General features: G+C 41.0%; 1 protein-coding gene across 1 annotated transcript in view; it reads left to right on the forward strand.

Moving 5' to 3' along the window:
• LOC106805782 (alpha-1A adrenergic receptor-like) overlaps positions 1 to 764 on the forward strand; it is a 39,449-nt gene extending 38,685 nt beyond the window's left edge. The window contains exon 4 of the mRNA XM_014807506.1: positions 275 to 764. Within this exon, the coding sequence (XP_014662992.1) occupies positions 275 to 764 (490 nt within the window). The remainder of the gene's footprint in view (positions 1 to 274) is intronic.
• The last annotated feature ends 10,533 nt before the right edge of the window (positions 765 to 11,297 follow it).

Genomic DNA, 11,297 nt, shown 5'->3' on the forward strand with positions numbered 1-11,297 from the left:
ATATATAATATGCAACACTCGGACTATATCAGAGTAGAGTACAATGATAGCTGAAAATAAAGTCCAATAATATTTCTCGATATTGTTATATAAGTACTTTATATGGCTTAATATAGATCAGAAGTAGATAATAAGAAACTATTCCTATTATCTACTTCTGGTATAGATCCACGGTTTCTCAAATGCGACGATTTATTTGCGATTGTTGTATTCTCGGAAAAACGGCTGATGTGTTTGCATGTGGTTCAGCAGATTAACAATCATCTGTGTGCAGGCGTCGTCACATGGACGTTGTCAGCTCGGACACCCCCGATTCCGCAAACTACAAGTCGCTATCAACGAAGAAGCAATGGCGCAAGGGGTTACCGTTCCCGCGACACCGCGCTAAGCATCGCAAGAGCGCCGCGATCACGTTAAATGACAACGAAGGCTTCACGCGATCGCCATCGAACCTTCCAAAACCTCTCGGCAGCGACGACCTCGGACGTCGCCGCCCGTCGGCAGACTTGGTCGACGGGTTCGCACTTCACGTGCAGACGCTGTCGCCGACGTTTCCCGACTGGCCGACAACGGACCAGCTCGGCGGCTTCTCCGTCTGCAATCCGACACACAGCTTCTCGACGACGATGTCCGGCGACGGCGCCACCTTGCGGCGGTGTGAGCTGGGCGAGCACGGCGACCTGGATGCTTCGATTGAGACTTGTGTCGACGTGTCACCGGACACGGGGAGCGGCAGCAGTGTGACTAGTGACCGGAGAGCTTAGATTACTGCCGCATATTCCGATCGATTGAAGCGAACACGTGTTAACAACATACGCCCGTGTGTTATTTCTCTGCATTCTCAGGCATCGGCAATCGGTTGTTGCTTAGAACTCCTACATATCGAGCGAGAGAAACGGGAGTGAGCAGACAATGGGGGTGATTTCCTGTTATCGATACGTTCAATGTGGTGTGACTCTATAAGTGTCCTGTGCGTAGTGAGATATATTTTCTGATATCTAATTTTGATTTTCAGTTTAACATGCAAAATGACCAACTTCAGCGTCTAACGTTTGGATGATCGATTAATGACAGAAGGTCACACCTACAGGGGCTACCGTCCAGCCTGTTCTGCTAGCATCTATGACAAATACGACATACGCATATATACGCTCTCCTATGGCACTATTTGTTATAGGAAGATTCTTCCTATGACAGATATTGTTGTATATGTATTGTGCGCATCATAGGAGTTTAGGAGCGCTATTATGAACGCAAGCAGTGAATTTCAGCTGTAAAGCGGAACGAAGTTTACTCGCCAATATTTGTCATAGGAGGAATCTTTCTATGACAAATAGTGTCATAGGACAGCGTATATGCGTAATACATGTCGTATTTGACATAGATGCAAGCAGAACATGTTGCCACGTCAGAGATGTCGTCATTTCTCTCGTATTTTAGTTCATATATAGGTTGATGGGTAGAGCGTAATACGTTGACATAGCACATTCGTCTGTGGTACTTATGTAGATATAATATTATATGTTATTAAACGTCGCTACTCGATCGGAATGACGCCTATTTTACCGTTTGTTATTTCGCATTATTTAATTCATCGACTTATCTTGAGGCTCTCAGAGACAGGAAATTAATGACCATGGCGAAGAAAAATGTGGGAAATAATTTGCCTTGGCATCCTTCGTGATCGGAAAAAATAACATGCCGCAATCTGCCTTACGCTTTAGGAATCTCTTTGACAGCCGGTACAGATTTACATATTCCACAGCAGAGATCTGACGAGCTAGAAGCATAACAAATCAATCAACGCAATCGTATATTGATGTACGAATCCTCCAGCGCCGACACCGCTCGCGTATTCGCATCGCTTCAAAGGGTAAATTTTTCGCGTCTATGTGATATTTAAATTTCGTCGCAATTGCGAAACAATCGGTCGTGTGGCGGGAAAGCTGTGCGGCGCGAATGCATGTTTTAAACGTAATGTGGTTAACCCTATACTGTCGTCGGGCGGCTTTCTGTGTTATGCACGTCTTCGCCATGCCAATGACACCAGGCTCGTTTTTTGCGTAAACAATGTAAACAGGGCGTTTGTATCGCTAGAATGTTGCGCAGCCCCCCCTCCCCAGCATAGGTGACGCTTTTCGTTACTTTTTATTGCATTTCTACTACACGTTTACACCTACTGTAAAATTCCGTTTGCATTTCTACGGTCGTTACTTTCGTTTTATGTTGCGTTTTTAGAGAAACTCGCAGTTGCTGAACTTTCGTGATGACGTATAGTTGCGTTTCCGCCATTTGGCTACTGCAACGTCGCGTGCGTTCGTTATTTTACCTTTGTATCGTCACGTTTGATTTCCCCCCAAATCTATGCCTCGCCGTTATAATAAAATAACGTATTACAGTTTCAGCACGTGAATAGTTTACCTAGTATTAATATTATAGTACACCGATGCGGGTACCGAGCAATAAATAATACGTGCTAATGAAAGAGTAGTCGACCTCGAAAAGTATATCAAATAAGAGTAATTTTCATAATAAAAATAGAAAGGATAATAATAATAGAGTAATAATAATAATAATAACAAATACAAAAACAACAATAACAATATTAATAATATCTGCGAGAAGAAGTTAGTGAAACTTATTTACGCAAGGAATAACGTGGGAACGGAGCAAGCTGTAACGCTGGCAGAATAATGAGAACATGAAACATAACGCGGCGTATTTCATGGCCGTATGTGGGTTAGCCGTTTTGCCGATTGTGAAGTTATTGGATTTCTAAACGCAATTTAGCCACTTTGTCTAGATGCGCATGGACGTGATTCAGCATCACAGAACGACTGCATGCGTTGGCGCTTTGATGTCTTTACACAGAGAAGATAGATTTCCTATAAATTATAATGTGCTGGTAGATGGTCGGAAAAAATTTTATTACACTAATTGCCCGTTTGATGCACCCATCGGCGAACAGTCGCAAGCGTACGCACCTCATGTTGTCTCATAGTTTCTGGAGGCACTTTAGTTAATTAGTTCCTGTCTTAATTAACGGACACGCAAGTTTCTGTGCCCCATGCACAGACACAGTTTCTTACATTCGTCGTCGTGTTAAGTTACTAATATGATTTGCGGTTGTCACTCATGGATGCAAGCACAATCTGTATTGTAATAGACAGCATAAAAGGATAGGCAGGTGTGCATAGCTTTGGCCTGCTATTTCGCGGTAAAATCTGTCTGGGAATCTCGCGGCTGCCGTCATATTTGCTCTAGGGCTTTGTGGAAGAAAAATCATGACAATGCGCACGCATCACGCTCAATACAAACACGCACTTACGATGACTTTGCGTTTCGTCTGCCGCGTGTGTTATTGTATATCGCGTGCGCTAACGTTTGATTAACTGTAATGGTTTATTGTTCAATCACCATACTCGTTCCGAAATTAAGCATCGCAGCTGATCTTCGTCGCTGGCAAAAACGTATCAAAGGTTGTCATCACAAATCATGGATTGAATATATCTGTTGGGGATATATCTGTACAGAGATCTTGCTCGCGGTTATTGCGGAACGAAAATAGTGGACTTTTACTAAGATCACTTGGTCACGAGATGGCACCTAAATGGGTTGGACCAGACTTAGCGGGGACAACCCGGCATGCTATTTCGTGAGTGGGGCCACATCTAGGGTGCCTCCGCGCGATCGAATTGTGAGTCCTGGAATGCACAGAGATGTTTTCCATACAGGATAAATAAGCGATGAAGTATTTTATTGGTCGGCAGGCAAGTACAAAGGGTGTTACGTAAGACACCTTCTTACAGTACGATGCCCATGCAGTAACGCACAGGTTACCTAATCTTACGAGGCAGAACCAGAAGTAGGAAGAGATTGGTATATAGAATGCGCTTCCTGAGAACACGTGGCTGCTATAATGAAATGAGTATTTCCGGCGCGTTTGAGCGACACACCCGGTGCTACTGCAACCTGCCTTTCGGGCCTTGCGTGTGCTCGGTGGATCTGTCTCGCATATTATTGATACTGAACAGAGATTGTCCATCAAGCCGGCTGCAAGACGTGGCATATACACGGACACGCCACACGTCGCTGCATTATAGGTGATCCGGTGGAGCAACAGCTGGTAGGTGGCGCTGGCGTCCTACTGAAATTACATCACAACAGACGATGTGATTATCGCATAATCATAATATAATAATTAATATATAATAATTAATATATAATACATAATATAATAATTAATATATAATACATAATATAATAATTAATATATAATACATAATATAATAATTAATATATAATACATAATATAATAATTAATATATAATACATAATATAATAATTAATATATAATACATAATATAATAATTAATATATAATACATAATATAATAATTAATATATAATACATAATATAATAATTAATATATAATACATAATATAATAATAATATACATTGGCGCGCATAAACTAACCTACAGCCGGGGCCCTGCAAGGATTTATTTATTGGATACATACATCTGGGTAAAGACAAGTAGTTTTAACCCACGTCGTTTGGCTGCTGTATGGTATTAGCTACATTTGAGTACGGTTATGGTGCTATATAGTGTTGTCAGGCCTGTGCCTTATGTAGTATAACTGATGTGTCCTGACTCCTGATGACGTTCTCTTGCTACAAATCTTTCTGAGGCATGGTCGAATCTGTGTGTCGTGTTCTGTTGAGTAGACTTTCTAAACATCCTGTACTTCCGCTGTAAGCTTACCAGTGCCATTCATTTTACTGTGCCGTGGAATTTTCATCGCGATTTTAATTGACTACAGAACGATAATCTATTCTTCTTTCTAATGCAAATATGGCGTGAAACGTCTGAAAGATTTTTTTAATCAAGTAAAATTTACAATGAAAACGTAGGCCTACGAATAAAAGAATATTGATTATTCGTTTCTAAAAAGCGGCACATTCACCACTCTCGTTTATGTTTATTTTCCTTGCCTGTAATGGCCTCGCACGTGAATGTGCCTATTTAATTTATAGTCTATCTCGACTGATGATTGAAAAATAATTGTCTGCAATTTCCCTTTCCTGGCATATACTAGGAAGAAATATGTATGGTCGATGTAGGGGCATGTCATCTCTACCCAAATCTTATATATTGTGCAGCAAGTTTAGGAATTCGGTTCCGAATTCTGTGTGTTAATGGTTTTTCGTATACTAAAAATGTTAGGTATCTACAAAAAAATGTTATAATATATATATATGCCATCTGAATGCCTCTGTGTCACATAATAAGACTTTAGATAAGAATATTAAAAAGTTGGCATGCGCTCTTGTGTAAGCGTGTTTAGCAAGCTCCTGACTATAATTATAAATAACAATTAAGTATTAATCGACTTCCCGGCTAATTTCCTCCTCATTGTAGCATATAGAGACATGTCTTAGTCTCAATTTCACAAAATTATTTATAGCTGAGCTCGTTAATTGTTGCACTCATGTTACATGTAGCCGAGCTATATGTTCGCGAGCGCATTATCTTGGATTTCTTTCGGTAAATCTAAGATGACCAAACTGGAACATGTCTATGAACATGAACTAAACATGTGGTACATTCCGTAAAGATTGGGTTGTTCTAGTTGCCATCTCAACACTGACATGTTGCGCCACCTACTGGTTAGACAAGTTCCCTGTGATATTTATGCATGAAAAGACGATAAATTAAAATGCGTCTAATTGCACTGCATGCCTACTATATCATGGTATGCTTTGATTGGAGGAAATGTCATCGACATGACATACACACCGCGCATCGGTACCTATATAGTGGGCACACATATGTAACACGTGGAATACACATTACACCAGTAATATTCCCTGATTCCACCCCAGCGTTTTCATCAGGAAGTCGATACTTTGTCTAGGAAAGCACCATAGACGCTAAATATAACGATATAATGAGACAAACCATTTAATCGCTGCTTCGCCGTTTCCAGTAGGCAATACCGCTGTCCTACATAAACCAAGTTTGCTTAAATTCTTACTGTACAAATCGTAGTTCTATTATAACCAGTGTGTAATAAGTGTAACCAGTATATAAAACCAGTAATAAGTATAAAACCAGTAATAAGTAAACCAGTGTATAATATAGATATTATATATCTCTATATAATCTCTATATTATACACTACTCATATAATTAATTAACAGAACGTCGACACGGCAACAGCGCGTTGCGAACCGGGAGAAGAACTCACTAACAAACGTAATTATGCGTGCGCATATGCGCACGTACACGCATGCACCCACGTATACGCATTCACGCACGTACACGCATGCACGCACGTATACGCAAGCGTCCACGTACACGCGAGCGTGCATATACACGCAAACGTGCATCTACACGTGGGCGTGTTCACACACGCACGTATGCAGGGGCATGAATTCGCGCACATACACGTATATTTGCACGTATACATGCGGGTGAGCACATACACGCAAGCGGGCTGGTTCGCGCATGCGCATACACGTAATCGTTCACGTACACCGGTGCGCGTGATTTTTTTTCCTATTGTTCTTGATTGACCTAGGAAAAAAAATCACGCCACCGGTGCACATAGCTGGAGACATTAGTTCCCGGTACGAAGCGTATTACGCACATACTATTTACACGTATGCGAGTACATCCACAGAGACGGGTGCACGACGCGTGTATTTGCACGCATGCGCGAGCACACTAGCGGAACACGGGGTGCACGGCTATAGAGAAATCTGGTAGGTATAACACCTCGGGTAGTCCAGTGACCATATGTCGACACTGTCATCTTGCTTCTGCGCTTGTGCACTTGCCTGAGTCTGTTCTCAAGCTAAAGCGATGCGAATCGAAACCTCAGATGTTATTGCCACGGAAGCTCTCGTCAGCGTCCTTGCCTGACGCGTATATAGTGTTGTTATTTCAAGACTCATTGAGCGCGAGCTGCCAGTAGCAGGAGTGCCGTCTGAGCTGGTGGGAGCCGGCTTAACGCCTCCCCGTCGAGTTTGAATCAGTATCCAGTCAGAGACCGATCTGTGAGCATCATTTGCAGTCGCTCTTTGTGTGTGGCGTTTCGCTAGTCACAGAAACCCGTAAAAGCAATCAGCAGAATGCAGGACTAATTTATCTGTACATATGATATATTACAATATATCAATAGTTATAGATATAGTGATATTATATCCTGCTAAAAATGATTGAGTTGCCATTTCATACCTTTGAATAAAAAAAAATCGAAGTCCCTTTACTTTCATTATATTTCCCCTTATACATTAAACATACTTTTAGATAGCTTTTGGTTTCCTACTTGCAATGTAAGCCCCCTAACCTTTAAGGACCTTATCTCCACCGAACCATATAGCGCACTACAACTATCGAAGACGTTAGCCCTCTGTTGGAGATCTTGACCTCTGTGTAGGGCGACTTCTGGTGTCAGTCCTACAGTAGGCGGGTCTGGTCGTGACATGAAATGTTGCCGTAAACTGTATCGTTATTGGCGTTTTGGTTGATATCACGGGGAAATTCGTATCGGATCTACACATAATACCGCTATTATGTAATAATCATCTATTAGCTTTGCTTAAAAAATGAACTTTCTAATAATGATGTACGGTTGCTATTACATATAGCTACACGTAATAATGACCTTATGTAATAACATCAACAACGACGGCAGTACCGATAACAACGACGTTAACAATTATTTACTTATTTATGGGATTAATTTTATTATTTTTGGAACTCACTTCTTCATTTTACAAAATCGATGAGTAGTTTACAAGGAATTAAGTAGCGTGATTGATGACACATCATTCGGTGTGATCTTTAGGATTTCCATAATCATTTATTTGCATACATGTTAGTTTCATTAGTAATGACTCATCAAACTGCTCTATTAGAACACTCGCTGAATAGAAAGTACAAGCGTGTCGATTTTCAATTAAACATTTATCTTACTACCAAAATTAACATAATAACTTAAATATTAAAACATGGGATTAATTATAATGTCGACACTAATTATGTCATTAACTATTTTCCACTTTCTCACAGGGCGGCACCACTGTTTAATGATGTTAGGCGTTTGCATCGCAGTGGCCTAGCTCAATGAGTAATATACACTGAGTTAATTGTATATAATAACATTACATAGTATTATAAACGTTTATGTAGTATTACGACATATTATAACAGTTATTATATGCAGCTCAGTAGTGATGTACAGCCGTGGAGGACGTCCATAGGCAGCAGACATGAATAAGCATTAAACAGAAATTAATTAAAAATACTCAGAGAGTTTCGGCGAGTACACAGCATACACTTTATTCATGTCAAAACAACCATAGAATCAAGGTCCAGACGCTGCTCAAAACTTTTGCCAGCTACGTTTTGCGCATTTCCAGCATGTAGTCGGTTATATGGGAAGTCCTTTTCATATGCAAAAACAGCGGACCGGTCACCATGGCTACGCCACTTGACGGAATGGCACAATTACGCGATAAGACAAATCTTGCTTTATATTCTTTCTAGATGTCCAGACGTCCTAGATCTTCCTTGCCTGCTTAGTGCAGTTTGGAGCAATCTAGTGCCGAATATAACCACGCAATAAAATCAGAAAATGGCATTTTCCAAAGATGAAATAGTGCAACATTGATGAACAATTAGCACAAAGCTACTGTAGTGTGCCCCCTGTAGGTCTTGCTGCGTACATTTAGTTATTACACTAGAGTCGTTGCCTCGGTGCGCCCTCTATTGAACCGAAATAATAATACAACGCTATGTAGCTAATTAAGCATCATAGAATATACTTTTGATGTCTACGGTAAGCAGTGTAATATATGTTGCTGATTGTAACAATCAAGTTATTATTGCGTTATATATATTAGCCAAGCATACACATACACACAATGCAATTCATACACATCACAAAGAGTTCACATATGTTATAAAAACCTATACAGCGTTTTCAATGGTGGGTTTACTTTCTTTTAAATACGTGTGGGATAAAACGTTTCCGTTTTTGCGAGGGCAAGTACTTATAGTCGCTTTGCCTTGTCCGTAGAACATTTACCGAGGTACCATTAGTAATATAAACGTAACTGTGATTCAATGTATATGTGACGCAGCCAGTTGATAGATTCGTCAATAAATGTGTTATTACTGTTTATCTTATTCCATTTCTGATTTCAGGAAAATTTGCAAAAAATATATAAGAAAATCTTCCAGGTGGTCGAAACACAAAGGCATTGCAGCAATTGAGAAAAATGCCAACTCGTTTGCGGAGAGAGAAAAAACAAGTGAACGAGCTCCGACGCTAAGAAAAAATTGAAAACACTACATTGAACAAGTAACACACTCTAGTGATATCATCGACGACCATGACAAGAATTATTCCGATAGCTTGATATGAACTCTTTGTTCAACCCCGCTGGTGCTAACTACGATGGAGCTGGTAAAAATTGTGGAAAGAAGAAAGAAATGCAAAATGTCTCAATTAAAAATAATGCAGGCTATATAATATAACATATCACTTTAAGTTAAACAATAAGATTTTCTTAGAAGTTTCTGTTTTTGATTCTGCAATGATTAACAGCGTTTCTAAGTGCACGTTATTTTGTCCAATATTGAGCGGGATTAGATCATTTATTAGCTGCTATTCTATGCTTAGTTGTTGATTTCAGACACGGACACGCACGTCAATCCATTATGATTATGTAGATGTACAGAATCTTTTGTTACATAACACGTGCCAATTACGAGGGCGAGAGTGCCACCGCAATTTGATCTGCATAGTTACATGTCGGGGATAAAAACAGTTGGTTTGTTTGGTGGAAGAGACGGGTCCGCACCTATTCCAGTAACGAGAATGGCAGTTTATCAATGAGAGTTAAATAATAAATTATATCCGTTCAGCCAGGCAGAGGTCCCCCATCGCCGCATCCGCAAGTTGGGCCAAAGCCAACAACCGTACCCTGTAAAGCAACCCCCTGTGAGACAGAAACCTAAGCAATACAATGTTCGATACCGCATACCTATAACGAGGAAACCGAAAAAAACGTTATTTGTATTTATTAGCAAGGCAGGCAGGAGCCAGGCTAACCTAAACGAAATTAAACATCGTCGTTTGGTCAACATCAGACGATGTCGTACACACACACACACACACACCACACACACACACACACACACACACACACACACACACACACACACACACACACACACACACACACACAGAGAGAGCAGAGAGAGAGAGAGAGAGAGAGAGAGAGAGAGAGAGAGACACACACACACACACACACACACCTACACAGGACACTCCACACACACACACAAACACACACACACACACACACACACACACACACACACACACACACACACAAACACACACACACCCACACACACACACCCACACACACACGTGCTAGCGTGCTTCTGCCCCATATTTTTTTGACTCGTTCAACGCATTCAGCTCCTTAGTATTGAACAGAGTGACACCGATGTCGTTATCGTGCGCTATTCTGAGCCAGGATAGCATATGCCGCTACACGATGCCGCAATCCTGGGCTAACAGAGACGGGTGAAGTCGCGCAGGAGGGCCAGGATCTTACCGAGATAATTCTACGTGAATGACTACCCGACGGTTACCCGCGGATCGGCCATGGCTAGAGCACGATTCACATGTAGGTACGTCACACTTGCGCGGCTGCGTACGCGAGAAACATTTAGCACGGTAGCAGACGCGTTATCTGATTTTTTAGCCCAGTCAAACACGAACAGGATGTGTGACCACAGTTAGAGTGAGATCATGCTGTTTATTCCGTAGACTGTACTGCGCTGACACATCGTGTATTCGTCGCGTTCGCGCTTTTAAATTCGATGACGTCGTATAACGGTAGATTCTCTGAGAAAACATATCAGCACAATTTCTTACATTACTAAGGGAACGAAAAACGTAATCTCGGGCTGGCACGCGCTAGATAGATTCACGCTACTCGCTACGGCCAGAATATCGACCGATTAGTGCAGTACTATAATTGACTGATATTAACACTATTACGTGTAAAATATAATTATTCCCTTCCCTAAATTATTCTGAATACGTCTCGATATATGAATTCAAGTGGGTTGAAGTGCGCAACTCCCCTCAGCTGATTTATTATACAGATGAATAAGTCCCAGGCAAATATTTATTTCGCTACTAAAACAAACATCATGTACTCGTGCGTCCACTTGCGAACGATCTGTATGTACCCTGTCGCTCATT

Source organism: Priapulus caudatus, unplaced genomic scaffold, assembly GCF_000485595.1.
Source record: "Priapulus caudatus unplaced genomic scaffold, Priapulus_caudatus-5.0.1 Scaffold127, whole genome shotgun sequence".
NCBI classification, from domain to species: domain Eukaryota; kingdom Metazoa; phylum Priapulida; class Priapulimorpha; order Priapulimorphida; family Priapulidae; genus Priapulus; species Priapulus caudatus.